The sequence below is a fragment of the Podarcis erhardii genome (genome assembly GCF_964252035.2).
Source record: "Podarcis erhardii genome assembly, chromosome: 9".
In the NCBI taxonomy this organism is placed as follows: domain Eukaryota; kingdom Metazoa; phylum Chordata; class Lepidosauria; order Squamata; family Lacertidae; genus Podarcis; species Podarcis erhardii.
In genome coordinates this window covers 43,393,084-43,411,641 of record NC_138512.1, presented here as the reverse complement: position 1 = coordinate 43,411,641, position 18,558 = coordinate 43,393,084, and the positions used below count along the sequence as shown (strand labels likewise).

The 18,558-nt window shown below is 40.2% G+C and overlaps 2 protein-coding genes across 2 annotated transcripts; both read left to right on the top strand.

Moving 5' to 3' along the window:
• The first annotated feature begins 85 nt into the window (after window positions 1-85).
• ABCE1 (ATP binding cassette subfamily E member 1) lies at window positions 86-18,436 on the top strand. Its single transcript, XM_081875345.1, has 18 exons — window positions 86-233; window positions 5,416-5,591; window positions 6,420-6,505; window positions 7,151-7,248; window positions 8,020-8,137; window positions 9,761-9,898; window positions 10,457-10,526; window positions 11,417-11,513; window positions 12,928-13,017; window positions 13,663-13,784; window positions 14,232-14,453; window positions 15,774-15,833; window positions 15,921-15,979; window positions 16,085-16,195; window positions 16,286-16,428; window positions 16,566-16,688; window positions 17,737-17,848; window positions 17,959-18,436. The coding sequence occupies exons 2-18, from the start codon at window positions 5,489-5,491 to the stop codon at window positions 18,004-18,006; spliced, it is 1,800 nt and encodes a 599-aa protein (XP_081731471.1). The 5' UTR covers window positions 86-233; window positions 5,416-5,488; the 3' UTR covers window positions 18,007-18,436.
• On the top strand, window positions 689-4,427 carry LOC309350577 (cardiolipin synthase (CMP-forming)-like; the record flags this gene model as incomplete). The annotated part of the gene is given in 4 exon segments (XM_081877547.1): window positions 689-701; window positions 2,478-2,840; window positions 2,843-3,010; window positions 3,013-4,427. Coding segments are annotated over 4 exon segments (609 nt in total). The 3' UTR covers window positions 3,078-4,427.
• Window positions 18,437-18,558: the final 122 nt, after the last annotated feature.

The window sequence follows — 18,558 nt, the reverse complement described above, 5'->3', positions numbered from 1 at the left end:
CGCTCTGACCCTTGTCTACGACGGCGGCGCGTAGCTCGCCCACAGGCCGCATCTCTATGGTGAGCGGCGCCAGCTCCTCCTTTTAGGGTGGCGGCCATTTTGGCCGGGTGGCAGCCGGAGCACGTTGTCTCCGAGCCCAGCTGCGAGCCCCGGAGGGGGCCCTTCGCAGCTTCCCCGTTTCCCTCCGTCCCGGACGGGAGGCCTCCCCTTCTCCCCCCCCCCTTCGCTTCTTGGTAAGTAAAAGCTGCCGGAGGGCGATAACTTGGCGGCCACCCGCTCCTCCTCTGGGCAGGTGGGGCGGCTGGAGATAAGGCTGGCTGGGCCGCGCGGGTTCCCGGCCGGCGTCGGCTGTGTGAGGAACCCGCGGGGCCCCGCCGGCCCTTCCAGCTGCCGAGTAGGCAGGGCAGCCTCCAGCCTCTCGGGGTTCCTTCCTCCCCCTTTAGGTCTTCCCCATCTCCACGGGTTGTCGAGCCCCTTGGTTCTCCCCGACCCTCCATAATGATTTCGGATCTTTTTTCCACGTAGAGGCCTTTGTTTGGGGGCTGGGGGGTTTCCACGCTTTGGAAAGGGGAAATGGTTGGGGGGGGCGGGTTGGCTCCAGCTAAACAGACCCTCCTGGTGAGAAAGGTTGAAACAGTGGTCGACTGTCAAAAGGTGTTAAAATTACTCTCTTTTTTTCCCCTCTTGCATGAGCCGCTCAGGTAAGCTTGTCATAAGTCAAGACCCCGCATTGTTGGCTGTATCCTCCATCTCCTGTTAATTTCAGTGTCGGTGGCCCTCCATACATATATACGTAAAGAGAGAGGGAGAGTTCTAGTCCCTTGGTTTTTAATCTTCTGAGATGTAAGGCCACGTCTGTGCCCGGCATTTAAAGCACTGCTGTGGCATTTTAGCAGCCATGGCTTCCCACAAAGAATCTTGGGAGCTGTAGTTTTTTTCAGGGTGTGGAGAGTTCTTAGGAGACCCCATATTCCTCTTGACAGAGCTCCTAGGAAAGAGGAGTCGCTTGTTAAACCACTCTGGAAAATGTAGCTCTATGAGGGAACAGGCATTTTGTAACAGTTCTCAGTATCCATAGCAAACTACGGTTCCCATGATTCTTTAAGGGAAGCCATGACTACTGAAGTTTTATAGTACTTTAAATGTATGGTGCAGCAGTAGTATTGACATGAGTAGACTAGTGTCTCTTTTTAACAAAATTAGTTGAGATGGATAAATTGGTCTTCTACTAGTAAATTTGACATGTTGGAGTTTTGCTAGAAGGCTATTTATTACATAGAATTGTAGGGTTGGAAGGTACCATAAAAATGTGCACTTTCTTTATCCCCCCTGCATTAAGTAATGGCTTAGTTAAGGATGGTCCCTCTATAGCAGTGGTGTCCAAACTTTTTTCAAAGAGGGCCAGATTTGATGAAGTGAGGGGCGACCAAAGTTGTTGAGGTTTTTTTAGGATTGAATTTGTTGAGGGTTTTTTTAGGAATTTACCCCAGGAAATAAACTGCCACAGGGACCGGATTAAACTGACCACTGGGCTGGACATGCTTGCTCTGTGGTTTTCCATTGTAGATTTTAGGATGATTAGTTGAACTCTGTGTACGTATAGGGATGTAGGAGTTGCCTTTTTAAAGTTAAAATAGGTGTGTTTGTCTGTTGGAGCCAAAGCGAGAGAGATAAGGTACCTTAAAGGTTAACCATTTTTATTGCTAACAGCTGCTTTAAAATATTCTCACTCATAACTTTATTCAACCACATCAGGCAGTTCTGAAGGACCTAGAAGTCAGAACGCATTGAGAATTATAACATTTCTTATGACAACAATTATGGGAAAGTGGTCTCCTACAAAAAATGCTGTGCAGAAATAGAAATCCCAACTGAGGTACAAAAACAGGATCTCTGCACTGGGGAGAACTTGGCTTATAGCTGGAGCTTTGCTTCCTTTTCCTGTGTCAGCAGTTCTCTTTGCCAGAAAGACCAGCTTCTTAAATAGCTTATTATTACTGCTATATCAAAGCTCTTACAGCATATTTCGCTCTCTCTCAGCATATGCTAGTCGCTTCTCTCTTTCCTGGCCCTCATGAGGAAAAACCGATATCTTTAAATGAAAAAAGGGGGTGAACTCTAGGAGATTACAGAGGCAGAAAGTGGCCTTTCTTTGCATTCCTACAGGGTGGAGCTTTTTGGTCTAACTACTGGCCAAGTGTAACATCAAGTAGAATATCAGCAAACATGACCCCTGTTCAGAATTAGCATAATTTGATGGCTGCAGCTGGGGGCTCCTGAGGGGTGCGGGCCCCAGCGAAGCCTCCGGCGCCAGATTCCTCTCCCGGGTGCCACTCGTGGCTGCCGCCTACCCTCCTGGCAGCTGCTCACCTTGGCCTGGCCTGGGTGCTCCACCCGAGGGCCTGGGCAGCCATGATGTGAGTGGGCCAGCTACAGGGTCGGAGGTGGCCCTGTGGGTAGCCCCCAGAAAACTCAAGAGCATGGTGCCGGGAAAGTGAGGCCTTCCCATGGACACACTGAACTGTATTACAACTCTTGGACAATTCCTAATTATCTATCAATGGCAAGGATTGGTCTGGCACCAGTTTTGGGCTACTTGATTGTTAAAGAAAATTTCAGTATTCCGTTGGGTGTATTTACTCTGGCTGGAATAACAGATTTGTTGGATGGCTTTATTGCACAAAATTGGGCCAGCCAAAAATCTGCTTTAGGAAGTGCCCTGGACCCTCTGGCTAATAAAGTTGTTATCAGCGTCCTGTTCATCAGCCTGACTTGTGCAAATCTTATTCCAGTTCCTCTTACATCTTTGATCATTTTAAAGGACATTGCATTAATTGCTGCTGGTTTTATGTGCAATACAGAACTGTTCCTCCACTAAGAACACTTAGATACTTTAATCCATGTTATGCCACGGCTCAGTTAAAGCCAACATTTATCAGCAACACGAACACAGTAGTACAGCTCATCTTAATGGCAGTTTCTTTAGCAGCTCCTGTTTTCAATTATGTGGACAGTATCTTCAGACCTTATGGTGCATCACAGCTTTCACAGTGACAGCATCTGCTTACAGTTACTAACTGGCCAAAAAACAGTTTAGGTGCTAAACAGCAACTGAAGGATCTCAAGAGTGAGTTGCTGACTTCCTATTTTGTTTGTGTTGGGATGGCATTGCCTGCATAATATTTGGACTATGGATAAAGAACACTTCTTTTGATAGCTTTGTCTCAGTGGAAACCATGTCTTCACATTGAAGCTAATCAGAAGTTAAAATGAAGATTTGATCATGTAAATATGCATAATTTTCAATGCACTTTTTCAATTTGTTGCAAATAAAATATGTTTTACCTTAAAGCATTTTTTAAAAAAAGAATTACAGTAACATAATTGAAGTAATAGTGTTTTTCTGCCACACTGAGGCATTTGCTATGTAGGTAGAAGGTTGGGTTGTCTGTTTTAAAGGCAAGTCTATTATATATGTAATATGATGAGGATGGCCAACTTTGTTTTTACGGTGACCATTCTGTTTTCCAGACTGTGGTCCAAGGTATTCTGCTGTGCAAACAGCTTTATTATAGAGCCTACCTAGCAATAAGAATTTTCCAGTAATAGAGAACATGCACTGGGGTGTAGCGTTCTGTAAAAAGAACACTTTAATGTATTTACATTAAGGATGTGAGAGAAGGAGAATAAGATAGAATATCTTTGTTTATCTGAAAACATTTATCTGAAAGTTTAGGCAGACCCCCAAAACTCCTTATCCCTCTCTGGCTCAGAAGTGTGCTCTTCAGTGGTATTTCTTTTTTTTTTTCTTTTCATGAAATTCTCATTGTCCCATTGGGATTCTATTCCTTAATTTCCTTTCTCTCTGTCTTTCTAATCCTCCATCCAATTTATTGTTGTATTACTTAATCATGTGTTATATTCGTGGTATGTCCTATTGTCATGTCTGTTCTGTTATGTTTTTGATTATGTAACTACTTCTGTAAAAAGCTTACTCAAAAAGATCTTTATAAGTATTCATATTGTATTGTTATGCTGAACATACTTAAAGACGTACCCCCTTATCTCGACAGTTACTGTTCTGCAGAGTGTACTTTCATGGTATTACCATTTCAATCTCTGGTTGGGCCCAATTTCTAAAGCATTTTTTTAAATAAAAGATTCCCCTAGAAAATTGTCTATTCTGCTCACCTAGTTATTGTAATACCTGATTTTCAGGACGGTACACTTGCAGCTAAAGATCATGGCACTAGAAGCATGCTAGTATTTGATTCACCTTATAATTTTGTAGCGTCCAACTCAGAGGTAGGAAGCATAGTTGTCAGAGATAATGAGGCAGTTTTGCAGGAGGCAAAAGCACAATGTTCTTGAAGGCAGCATATTCCCAGTCATCTTGCTGTTAAGTCCTTACCAGTTCAAGTCTTAGCCTAAATGAAACTGAATTTATCAATCCATGGTAAATGGATTGGTACTATGAATTTATCAATCCATAGTAAAGAAGCTTGTAATATTGATGGGTGGAGCCAGAGACTTGCTTCCATTGCTAGGAGATAATACCTTTGTCATTCAGTATGTGCTACTAGTCTTTCACAGCATCAAAATGACCCACCAATTACCACAATGAATTTTTAAAGTGGAGAATAAAATTACTGTGGTGTATATAAGCATGCATGAATTTAAAAAGTAAGAGACCTCTTAATGTTTCCTTGGATAAAAATACTTTCCAGAAATAATTTGTCACTTTGCAAGAAGAAGTAATTAGAAGTATGTGTATATATCTATATTTTAATTGCTTTGAGGGGTTTTTACAGTCAAGCGGTATGTACATTTTATCGTGTGTATGTATATACACACATTTCATCAGCTCTGCAGGTTGGTTTTGATATATTTTCTTGACACTTTGTTGAATGTAAGTTGAAGTATTGAAATGAAGAGTTTGGATTTGATGTCCCGCCTTTCACTCCCCTTCAGGAGTCTCAATATGGCAGGATAGGTCCTATCTTTGAAATACGCATAAGGAAGGTAACCAGATTTTTCTCTTTCATTGCATTTCTCAGTCTCTGTAGTTTTCCATATAAAAACTGGTATTTCTTCCTTGTCTGTCATAATCAGCTGAATAAATATTGGGAACCTGCGCAGGTTGGGAATCCGTGACCCTCCAAATGCTGTTGGGAGTCTTAACTCTCATTATCGCTGATTATTGCTCATGCTGGCTGGGGCAAGGTGTGAGTTGGAGGGCAACACATTCCCAGTTTCTAGACTTTGCCCACAATGATTGCCTGTCAAAATGAGAACCCATGCCTGAGTTTAATGAACATGCTTGATCTTGGACTGCACTTCTTATATCATTATATAGCATACTCCAATCCTGTGCTTTCTCACTTTTTATTAATCATTCTGTTTGTTTCCACCTAGAACTTGAATTATCCAATTCCATTGTTTTGGAATCTCAAGTCTGTGTTATCTACGTAATTGTAAGTTCATCACAATGGCTGATAAGCTAACAAGAATTGCTATTGTGAGCCATGACAAGTGTAAGCCAAAGAAATGCCGCCAAGAGTGCAAAAAGAGCTGTCCTGTGGTTCGAATGGGTAAGGAACTCAAAACTCTTAATACGAAACTCTGTGTTAAAATTAAAACAGGCTGAATGTTTCACTTACTGGTTTCTATACAGAGTCAGATTTTTAAGTATCCAGCGTATCTGCCATCTTCAGTAGTTTTTTGGGGGTTTTTTTGGAATGTAGGAAAGTACAGTATCATATCAAGAATATGGAGAATTTGGGGCAATCAAAACCATGAAAACTGCATCATGTGGAACTCAAATTCATGACTATTTGAGGTCTAAGTCACAAATTGATGCTTGAAGTGAAGGCCCAAGACAGGTGTTGATCATTATGTGAGCTGCGCACAGGTGGCCTATAGCGAGCAAGCTACCACCATTCCTGTGGAGCCTCTTTTTATTGAGACAAATATGCAAGCCAGGCAAATGCATTTTTGGGCTGCGACCTTTACACATCTTCCGTCCCGAAATCGTGGGGTGGCACAAAGTTATTTTGGCACCTGTTCCACAGCGTCATTTTCCCCTTGCACTGTGTATGACGAATGGAGACAAAAGTCTCATGGAAAAGGGTTACAGACAGGACACCGCAAACTGCTGAGATCACGAAAAGTCAGGCAGAGGTGGAACGATGTACAGACAGCTGTGGCTTGTCTGGGGGGGGGGTTGCCCTGCACCCCAAGGTCACGCGTGCAGGCAGATTGTGGCTGCCTGCTGGTGGGGAAGTGTGCTCCCTCCGGACCCCACTCCCCACTCCGCGATATCCCTACAGATGTTACTGCGTGGTTTCTAGATCACATTCCATTCTAATGCTTTCAATAAGACTTGCCTGTCTAACCTTTTTAATATTCCTTTTCACCAGGGAAGCTGTGCATAGAAGTGACATCACAGTGCAAAATAGCATGGATTTCTGAAACCTTGTGCATTGGTTGTGGTATTTGCATAAAGGTAAAGATTATGTCTAGTAATAATAATTGAAATCTGTTTAAAACATATGTCACATTAGAGCTGTTTGGAGGTGGGTGATCTCATCTTTTCCCCATCCCACCTCCATGCATTGAGAATTTTGGGCCTGTGTGCTTCATCACCGCACGTCCCCTACCTCTCAGACACTCAAATAAACATGGCCAGTGACATGCTCATGGCCTACTTTGCATGTACCGTTGTAAACTCTGAAAATCCCACTGTGGCCTGGTTCACACAGTACATTAAACCATAGTTTAAAATAAACTGGTTTAATGAGAACAAGCGGTGTGCTGGTAAATGTTGCTGAGATAACATGCTTTGCTGCTCTCACTCATCCACTGCGGCTGGAAAATACGTTGTGGTCTCGCTTGTCTCCCCTCCCCCCCTTTTGGGGGGGGGTCTTCTGACAAAGTTCAAGAGGGAAACCAAGGTTTGTTCTTGGTTTGCTTCTCATGGTTTGTATGTAAGTCTAGGTTCAGATGGCAAATCAGACCATGGCTTGTTTCCTGACAACACAGTAGGATGGGGCAGCAAATACAAGTGAAAAACGGTCTTATTCCAATACTATACTTGGCTTCTGTTTTGTTTATTTGTTGTAACATAAAGCTTATTTTATTTGTGTTACAGAAATGTCCTTTTGGAGCCTTGTCTATTGTTAACTTGCCTAGCAACCTGGAGAAAGAAACAACACACAGATACTGTGCCAATGCCTTCAAACTTCACAGGTACACTCTGCTGTAATCCCTGAAAAGTTGTTAATATAAATTATTGTCATTATCTGTTAATCACCTTCCACTTTCCTTCAAGGCAATGTACAAAATAAAATAATAACAGCTGTTAAAAAGTTAACAGGGGGAAACCAAGATTTGAATTTTAAACAATACAGAATGGACACCCATGGCAGAGAATTATTCATCCAGGTGGTAAAGCTTGTCACACACACGCAAAATGTATTCAGTTGTTTCTAGAAAGTGCAGATAGTGGGTGCCTGTCATATTTTGACAGGAATGCTGTTCCACAGAATGGGGCAGTCACACTGAAAGCTGTAGTCAAAATCACTGGAGTGGGCTTCTGATATTTGGGGACTTTGAAGAGAAAGTGTTCTACAGAATGCAGTGACCTGGGAATATAAGGTAGTTTCTCACGTGATATGGTCCAGAGCTGCATAGGGCCTTACATGTTAATACCAAAACCTTGAAGTTTTTTATATATGACTTATGGCGAAAAGTCTTTCCTTCTGAAGTACTCTCCTTGGTAAATGTGTCTTGTTTGCCTTTGTAAAGCAATTAAAGGATAGTGTATATAATTTTAAATTCCAGAGCAAATAGAGATCACTTTAGATATCATTAATTATATTTCCTTATTTCTGATGAAAATGATGCACATAATGGGGTTGAGTGAGGAAAGCATATTGAATTAACACCTAAGTTCTGTCTTGCTTTAGATAAGGCTGTGTCAGTTTATTGTTGTGTAAAATGTTGAATTACTTTATGAAGGTTGCCTATTCCACGTCCAGGAGAGGTGCTGGGGTTGGTTGGAACCAACGGTATTGGAAAGTCAACTGCCTTGAAAATCTTAGCAGGAAAACAGAAGCCAAACCTTGGAAAATACGATGTATGTATTTTAAATATATGCCAAATGTGATTTCCTAATATCCTTTGAAACTGCATTTTGCAGTTCTTGTGCAAATGAAAACGAGTAGTGCTTGCTAGACTGGCAGCATTACTTTGCCCCAATAAGTAAAATCTATATAGCCATTTAACCATTAGGAAGTTTACAAATATGTAAGCTAAGAGATGTACAAACGTCTTTCACGTGAGGATGTTAACCATCATTTTCCTGTTGGACCAAGAAGTTAATGGGAGGGAAAAGGAGGCTGTTGAAAGGACGAACATTGTAAAGCAGCAGTGATGACAGGTTTTGCCATAAGCATCTTTCCACTCTATTGCTATTGGTCTTTTTTATTTTATGCATTGTTACACCATTCTGTGTTACGAACACAAAAACATAGGGTGCTGCTTTATACCAAGTCAGACCGTCTAACTCAATATTGTTTACACTAACTGGCAACAGCAGACAAGGGTTTCAGGCAGAAGTCTTTTCCCAGCCCTAGCTTAGCTGGAAGTGCAGGGGATTGAACTTGGGACCTTTTGCATGCAATGTATATGCTCTGCTACCAAAATACAGTTCCTATTCCGTTCCCCCTTTCCAGCTGTGAATTCACTTGCATTCACATCCCACATAAACACTTTGTGGTTTTTGCCTTGTGTAGTAGTATTTTGTGGAAACGTTAAACCCCAAAGCTTGAATTGATATACCACACTTTTTTGCGGGGGAGGAATCCTTGCGTAATTAGGAGTATCATTTTTATACCTCCATTAAAAGTTTAAAATCCTAGATTTCTGTGACGGAATGCATAAGTAAGCAGTAGGTTCAGACATCTCTGTTCTGACTACTTGACCTGATTGATGTTAAAGTTAAGTTTTTGTACAAAGAATTGGTTGCCTACAAGTAGATGTCATGACTTGCTAACTGTATTCTATGCAAGTTGGATGGGTTAAATTTAGTCCTGCATGATTTGTTTCAAACTAGTTTCTCAAAAATACCACCTGACAATTTCTTTGATGTAAAAAAGAACAGAGCTGCAAGCTGCTACTGCTACTGCTACTGCTTTATGAAACACATGATAGACACATTTGTGAGTCACATTACACAATAGCTAATAGTTTAGCATGAATGCGAAGATTACACCTGCTTTTCTTCTCTCCTAGCATGAGTGGGAGTGAAAACCATAATCCCTAGCTTCCAGTTAAAACTGAACGGGAATTGTGATTTCTTTACTTCTAAACAACCCATGTTCAAGAATAAATCTTGGCATCGCATCATGGCTTGTTTGGAGTGCAATAAACCATGATATCTGGTTCGGACCTAACACTTAGGTCACATATTTTGCTTTATTCCTTACATTAGAGGAGTTGAAACAAAATTTAAAAATTCCTGTATCTAGAATTAGAGGAGTTGTGCTTTGTTCCTTATGCTAGGGGACTAGAAAACAGGGAGCCACTTGTATATTCAATGTAAAGTGGGACTCCTGGGGTGATCACAGCCAGTGCTCTAGGAGGCCACTGCTCCCTCATGAGCACTTGAAACATTTTCTCAAAATGCCATTTGAAGTATTCTTGTCCTTAGACGTGTTTCCATACCTCTCAAGTGTTTATTTGAAATGCTTTTGTATAGGATCCTCCTGATTGGCAAGAAATCCTGACTTACTTTCGAGGATCTGAGTTGCAGAACTATTTCACCAAGATCTTGGAAGATGACCTCAAGGCCATCATTAAGCCCCAGTATGTGGACCAGATCCCTAAAGCTGCTAAGGTGAGTAAGCTTGTTGGCTAAGGCTGCAGTCCTAAGTTCCCTTATCTTGGAGTAAACCTCATTGAATTCAGTAGGACTTAGTTCTGAGTAGACATGGCTAGGATTGTGCTGTAAGGTGGGATGGGGGAAAGAAACAGGCCGGTTTTCTGTATGGGGTAAAGGTAAAGGACCCCTGGATGGTTAAAGTCCAGTCAAAGGCGACTATGGGGTGCGGTGCTCACCTTGCTTCAGACCGAGGAAGCCGGTGTTTGGCCACAGACAGCTTTCCAGATCATGTGGCCAGCATAACTAAATGCTTTTGGCACACAGAGGACCATGATGAGTGCCAGAGCGCACGGAAACGCCATTCACCTTCCTGCCATAGTGGTACTTATTCACCTACTTGCACTGGTGTGCTTTCAAACGCTAGGTTGGCAGAAGCTGGGACAGAGCAATGGGAGCTCACCCTGTTCTGTATGAAAGATATAAGGCAGAGTTTTAGTCAAGAGCAGATTACAGTTTTAGTACAGTATCTCATATCGTGGCTTAAGTAAATTCCTGATTGTCTTATTGTGACAGGGAACAGTGGGCACTATATTGGACAGGAAAGATGAAACTGGCACACAGACTATTGTATGTCAGCAGCTTGGTAAGTAATGTTTTTATACAAAGTTTTAAAATAATCTGCGTAACTAGTCCTAAAAGATTTCTGTTTTGTTTTTAAACTTGAAACTTCTTTCATAAACCTTAAACTTTTAAATTCATATTCAGCATTATATTTTTTAACATTTAAGAATGTTTATAGACTGCTTAGTGCAGAATGGTGATTAATATTAGTTACTTATGAAATTTTAGGCTTTCTTTGTAAAAGTATAATCATGTGTCCCAGTAATAGGACTTAAGCTAAAAATTGATTAGATCCAGACTAAGTTAGTCATGCTGTAGACCCATTGAAATCAGCTGGACTTAGTTGTGAACAACTTCATATTTTCCGCTGGTACTGGATCCATCTCAATCACAATAAAACCAATTAATAATACAGTAACCATAAAATAAATGCCACAGAATTACCAAATGGAGGCCCAAATTAAAAACACAAACATTGAAAAAGGCACGTTTTCACCTTTTTATGAACAATATGGGAATATGGGGGAACCCTATGGGCTAAAGGGCACAGGGAAGAGCAGTAGTCCCTCACCACTGCCTTTCCAGAGCCTACTTTCTAGAAATGAACAAAAACATTTATAAAATATTATGTCTCAAGGTTCATTCCAAACAGGTCATCCAGAAGGATGCTATAGCTGAAGCCATAGTTGCATCCGCCAACACTTAACTTCATTTGCAGAGGGCATCAGTTCATTTTGGGACTTGTACATGTTGTGCAGTGGACACTGTTGGTGCAACCCAGGTTAATGTCTGGAGTTACTTATTGAGATGAATGGTGAAGTTCTTGTGTAGAAACTAATATATTTAATTGTAACCAGCTGACATGTTAGCATATTTTGTATGTACTTGGTTGTGAGAAAAATATATTTGCAGATTTGTCTCATCTGAGGGAAAGAAACGTTGAAGATCTATCAGGAGGAGAACTTCAGAGATTTGCTTGTGCTGTGGTTTGCATTCAAAAAGCTGACATGTATGTAGCAATTTGGCTTTTAATAGTGACTTCAGTAACTTTGCTAATTTTAGAATATTGTTTGTGACCTGAGTTGTATGCATAATTTTCATTCACTTTGTCATACGGGCCAGGCATTTCAAAAGTTCAAAATTAGACCTTAATTTTTTCACTTACCTAATTAATTTCACGTCTTTTACTGACTAGGGTTTATAAACTGTGTGAAATCTAGTGTTGTGCAAGTGGAGCTGTCTTTCCTCCCTGCAGCCCATCACAACCACCAAACTTGCTCTGAAGAATCACTTGACCCGCCAGAGCAGATCCTGAGGGTTTACAGGAGAGGAGAGAAGTCCTGTTGTATAACAATATAATAATCATCATCATTTATTATTTATATGCCACTCTGGGCAGCTTCCAACAAATGAAAACACAATGAGACATTGAATATTAAAAACTTCTCTAATACAGGGTTGCCTTCAGATATATGAATAGCAGTCTGTTCTCCTCATGTCCACATCATTGGATACAACCTTGTGATGTTAAGACTGAAGACTTTCTAAGTTGGCAAGAGTCCATAATAGTCACATGACGATTTCTATTACAAATTATTTTATGCAGCGTTTTGACAAGAGAGTATTCAAATTTTAGCATTCAGCATGCTTTAACCTTGTATTTATAACCAGGGATGCTGTTCATGGGTCCCAATCTATTCTGCAGACAACACAGGGACTGAAATACTTGCTGTGACTTAACATGAGGGTTCACTTTCTAGCAAGGAAGCTCACATGGAGTTGTCCATGTGTAACATTGGAAAGACATTTTTCACAACTTACTGGGGGAATTATTTGAGTGAAACCAGACAGATAACTGGATCCTCTGTGCTCGCCCAGTGGGTTATCACTGCTTTGTGTGATACTGTGGCAGAACAACAAGGCACCAAATGCCAGAGCATGGTGGAGGAGGAGGTGGTGGGGCTATTAAGCCTTTGTGAAATGGGACATGGCGCAGAATGTTGTATCCTCACCCCTTAACAGGAGTACTAGTATTCAGGATTCCAGCCTTCCATGTCTTCCAGGGTATTGGAAGCTGGGTAAAGGGTTCAAATGGGCCAATTCATTCCTCTACATAACACATTTTCATTTTCCTCTTTACTAACATGACATTTCATCCCTCAAGGCTCATTTCCCATTCACTTGTTTTGAGCTTTTTGCTCCCTTGGGGTTTTAAAAAATATTTTCTGTACTTCTGCATACCTTTAGGTGCACCTGGTGGTGCTGGCATATCCCTCTTGTTTCTCAACAATCCCTTTTTTCGGCTCCATTCTTACTGGTTCTTAGTTCATTATTAGTAGAGAGAAATGGAATTTAGGGAAGGATGGATGATCTGTTAAATTTGATGAACATAAAACCTGCCCCCCCTTTTTTTCTTGGGATAGCTTCATGTTTGATGAGCCCTCCAGCTACCTGGATGTTAAGCAGCGTCTGAAGGCTGCCATTACTATTCGATCTCTAATAAATCCTGACCGGTAAGTAATGTAATTATAAATGGAGGTACTATTACTCAAGCCTCATAATGCTGATTACATGTGATAATTTTCTTATGAGAGATATGTACTTCAAGGCAGGATGTTTAGTATCCTTACTTATAGTTCTTATTGCATGTGTTTAATATTGGTTTACTATGTAAGTTTCCTTCAGATCTGCAGTTAGAAGGTGATGCATAATTAAATTATTCATTTTGTGAACCAAAATCGATGCCAGTATGCCTTATCTTAAGCACTTACTTAGAGATGCAGAGTCTCAGGATGCTAGTGTTTGTTTCTAGTTTTAATGTAGAAACAATACGGGTGGACATTGCTTGCACCTGGAGAATATCCCACTTACATCTATTATTTTCTGATTTAAATGTCTTTTTCTGTATCTACTTTCGTAATTTATTGGGTAAAGTGGAGAATAAGCTGAAACTGACATTCTTTGACTTTCATATCTTAGTAAAATAATGGCAACCATATTTCCAGTATTTACAATTTTGCTTTAAATGCACTATGAAATGGTACCATGTACGTATGATGCCATGTACTAGCAGAAAAAAATCATGCACTCTTATTTTTGCTTGAATTAAAAACAGAAGAAAACTTGATTCAACTATCTTTTTGTTTTTGTTTTTTCAGGTATATTATTGTAGTGGAACATGACCTGAGTGTGCTCGATTATTTGTCTGACTTCATCTGCTGCTTATATGGTGTGCCAAGTGCTTATGGTGTTGTCACTATGCCTTTTAGTGTAAGAGAAGGTAACTATATTTTAAATCAACTTTCTCGTCTTCCTCAATTATGTGTTCTTCCTACAAAATAGTTATGTGTGATGTAAACAATTTGACATCTTTAGTGTGGGTTTTTTTTTTTTTACAAATACTTCCTAAATCCTCTCAGGCTTCTCATACTTAAAAAGTAGGTCACATTAGACAAATAACTGAGCTGGGTTAGCTCTTGCCCTTACCAAGATATAGTTATTTCCATCTATATAGTTCTTTTCACTTCATTCCTCTTCTGTTTCATCTCAGTACCATGAAAGTAAAATGACATGCATTTCCAAGTGAAGAGCAGACCCTGAATACCCCTAAATAGAGCTGAGTCCTATTTTTGGGTTGTCCGTTGTTCTGTCATGTTGGTGATTTATCTTTTGATAATTCTATGCCTGGTTTAGGTCTCTTTCCTAATGATGATTTATCTTCTTACAGGGATAAACATTTTCTTGGATGGCTATGTTCCAACAGAAAACCTAAGGTTCCGAGATGCATCTCTTGTTTTTAAGGTGGCAGAGACAGCTAACGAAGAAGAGGTCAAGAAGATGTGTATGTATAAATATCCTGGAATGAGAAAAAAGATGGGGGAATTTGAGCTGTCAATCGTTGCTGGAGAATTCACTGACTCTGAAATAATGGTGATGCTGGGAGAAAATGGTGAGTGTATTTCAACCGGAGAATTCATTGTGATCTGTTTTTCAGGGGTTAGGTCCAAAGGCTATGTCAGAGTGAAAGGATATTACTTGCTGATCCCAGTTGGTAAAGTTGGGGCACATCCAATGTCATTTCGTATTTACCGTTCTGAATCCAAATTGATGCAAATCGAGGACATAGCAAAACTCTCCAGGAACAGTGGTTGTTTACTGGCCTCATCCAAATTAATTGCAATATTTTAAAATCATTTTTAAAAAGTTTCAAATGTCTCAATGGATTCTAGCAAAAGAAATGAATAGACTGAAAACCATCATTTAAAAATGAACGGCAAGTGGCTAGTGTCCCCCGACCCCACCCCAACTTGGATCAAGATGTAAGCAGCTTCTCTTATTTTCTGCTAGTTTCACTACTTTTTGAACTTTGATACTTAGCTGCAGGAAGATAGTCGCACTATACATGTATGAATACCTTTATTCAACCAAGCATGGACTCAGTACCCTAAAGGTTTGATTGAACACAAGGGAACAGGTGGTCTCTATAAGTCTTGCATGAGCCCAGAAAGCGATTTATGACTTTTAAAGTAAAAAATTCATCGTGTTAGAACTGGGCCTGGAAGAGAACTGAGAGCTTGTGCACCTTGTGACCAGCTGCTGTTAAATGACAGTCAAATCCACTGCATTCCACACCAACTGAGCCTTCTTACCATCCTGCATATTAGCCCCATGTAGAACACATAACAGTAGATTAGGAATGCTACATCAGTTCATAATAAACATGCAAGTAAAAACAACACTGAATCCGGGTTTTTTAAAAAGGGATTTATTAGCATTCTGCTCTAAGTAAAAAAATTTAGTGCGGCAGTGATGGAAGCATTTGTATATCATGGTGCACTATAGTTAATATTTTACCCCGATTGCATCCATTAGTGCCAGAGGTGGGGTACAAACCATCATCTCCAGCTTAGTGATACACCCAAACCTAGAGATCATGGTTTGTTTTGTTCCAGACAAACCTCAGCATAGATTCTGATTTATGGAACAAGAACAAACCATAAACTCCAGTTTGGATGTAACACAGATTGTGGTTTTCTCCCCTGTACTTGAGGGAACTGGTTACAGTTGGTACGTTCATGATAAAACATGAACTATAGTTTACTGAAACAAGCAAACTGTGGACCCATATGGTGCCTTTAGATCTCTATAAACAGTACTGTTCCCCAAAGCTTTGCCAATTTTATTATATGCAGATTTATGTTTTAAAGACTAGCCATAAACTATGCTTTGCTTATTTTGATTATATATATATATATATTTAATCTTACAGGAACTGGAAAAACGACGTTCATTCGCATGCTTGCTGGGAGACTGACACCTGATGATAAAAGTAATGTTTTGTGTATTTATTTAGCATACCATTTAAAATTTTAATTGTTTTTAATTACTGTGACTACATATGATGTCTCTCTTACAGGTGAAGTACCAGTTTTAAATGTTAGTTATAAGCCACAGAAGATTAGTCCTAAGTCTACTGTAAGTGTTTGTTTCACATTTTAACTTTCTAAGCAATAGTAATGGGAATGACAGAGTAAGAATGAGGGGAACTGGCCTAAGCAAAGTGTGAACTTATTTTAATAGGGAAGTGTACGTCAGCTACTTCATGAAAAGATTCGAGATGCCTATACACACCCCCAGTTTGTGACTGATGTAATGAAACCTCTACAGATTGAAAATATCATCGATCAAGAGGTATTTATCACCCATGTGATATCACGTTTTGTAGTTAATTGGTCCCTTCCCTCTTACACCAAGTGAATTTTTAAATATTGCTTCAACCAGGTGCAAACATTGTCTGGTGGTGAGTTGCAGCGGGTTGCTCTTGCCCTCTGTCTTGGCAAGCCAGCTGATGTCTACCTGATTGATGAACCTTCTGCATACCTAGACTCAGAACAACGTCTGATGGCGGCTAGAGTTGTCAAACGGTAAGCAGGGTAGTGGATAGGGAAAGAGGGATGCATGTTTGCAAAGGTTTCATTTTATATTTGAAGGTAGTTTAACTATTTTAAAAAAAACATTTTAAAAATTGCAAAAGCCTCATTGATTTTCCCTTCCATTTCAGTTTCATTCTCCATGCTAAAAAAACTGCCTTTGTGGTAGAGCACGACTTCATCATGGCTACCTACCTTGCAGATCGTGTCATTGTCTTTGATGGCATTCCATCCAGGTGCACAGTGGCAAACAGGTAATGCACAGCGCCGGGGGGGGGGGGAATATTGTAGTGCAGTTTTGATGCTTATGTACCTCTAGTGACAGGATCCGCTTCTGCCTTTGGATTCTACAGTGGTACCTCAGATTAAGAACTTAATTCGTTCCGGAGGTCTGTTCTTAACCTGAAACTGTTCTTAACCTGAGACACCACTTTAGCTAATGGGGCCTCCCGCTGCCGCCGCACAATTTCTGTTCTCATCCTGAAGCAAAGTTCTTAACTCAAGGTACTATTTCTGGGTTAGCAGAGTCTGTAACCTGAAGCGTCTGTAACCCAAGGTACCACTGTACTCTGGGAAGGAGCCATACTATTTGCTCAGTCCCTGTGGTATTCGTGTTGGCTCCATGTTGATGTGATATTATTGCATGGAATTGTTGTGAAGCAATCAGAGTAAGGGCAGTACTTCCTGGCACTGGAGTCTTGTAGGTTTTTTAAAAATTGGCAACTCCCAGCAGCAGGAAGCACAATCAACACCCATGGTAAGGTCTCCACATACTTCACCTCATTCGTGTCTCTCCCATCTTCACAACTTGTGAATAGTATAACAAAAGCGTGGTGGCATTTTAGCCTGATACTAGTGCAAATACAGAACTTAGATCAGAAATGTTGTGTTTGAACGAGCATATCAGTTTATGCCATTTATCCCAGTTTATGTGGGAATGATAAAATTTAGGGTTGGGACTTAGTCATCTGGTCCAGCCCCCTACAATTCAAGAATCTCAACACGTGGTCCCCCATCTAATTTGAAACTATAATGGACCCTTGTTAGCTTTGCAAATATACTAGCAGTTTTATTGCTGCACCACTAGGGAACCAATATTGCATAGGTGGAAAGGGAGTAATGCTAATAAGGGATGTGATTTAAGAGGCCAAGATGATTTCCTAGCAAAAGTAAATAAAGAGAGGACCCTTTAACGCAAGTCCCGGAAAAAGAGGTTGCACTCTTGCCTCTCCAGACTATGCAGGTTTACAAGACCACTAAAAGCACCTTTGAGAAAGTAATATACACCTGCTTTCTTCACAGTCCTCAAACTCTTTTGGCTGGCATGAATAAGTTCTTGTCTCAGCTTGAGATCACTTTCAGAAGAGATCCAAACAATTACAGACCAAGAATAAACAAACTCAATTCAATCAAGGTAAGAATTCAAAGCTTTCTTCAAATCTGTCATACAAGAAAAAAATGTATGCTGGATGACCAAGCAGGGGTAAGGTTTCTAATGGTTTTTTGTTTCTTTTCTTCTAACAGGATGTGGAACAGAAGAAAAGTGGGAACTACTTTTTCTTGGATGATTAAATGAAAAATTAATCATCAGTTTATAAAAATGAAAACTTTGTTATATGAAATGCAATCAGGTTTTAAAATATTTCTCATTCCAGAGGTTAAAATAGAATGTTACTGTCATGTAACATCTCCTGCCCAGTAGCAGCATCAGAGCACCTCTTTTTGTGCCTGCCAAGGCCATCTTTTGATGTAATATTTCAAAGCAGAGACAGCTGAAGTGACCATACCAAGATACTATGTACTTTTTTCCACAATGGGGATATTTTGGTTCAAACCTAACTTATTAATGTACCAAACGCTGACATGTTTCCAATTTTAAGTCTTTGAGCTGTTTTCTGTACAAGATGGTTTACAAAAAGTCAAGATATAGAAATTGCTTATTTTAAAAGATTGACTCTCTGTAAATGAGGGTTTCATAAATAAATGTCACCTAAATCTACAATTGTTTGAATGTCAGTGATCAGATTGTAAACATGCATAGTCCTTGACAAGCAAGATCACTCAATGAGTTAGTCTAGTTTCTCCCTTGAGGTTCTGTGAGTAATGCATTAAACTAATTCCAGT

Excerpts from the sequence above, each read along its gene's own strand:
- ABCE1 (XM_081875345.1), top strand. The coding sequence starts at position 5,489 with ATGGCTGATAAGCTAACAAGAATTGCTATTGTGAGCCATGACAAGTGT. Across the intron at positions 5,592-6,419 it reads CTGTCCTGTGGTTCGAATGG|GGAAGCTGTGCATAGAAGTG; the intron begins GTAAGGAACTCA and ends CCTTTTCACCAG. Across the intron at positions 16,196-16,285 it reads AAAATATCATCGATCAAGAG|GTGCAAACATTGTCTGGTGG; the intron begins GTATTTATCACC and ends TGCTTCAACCAG.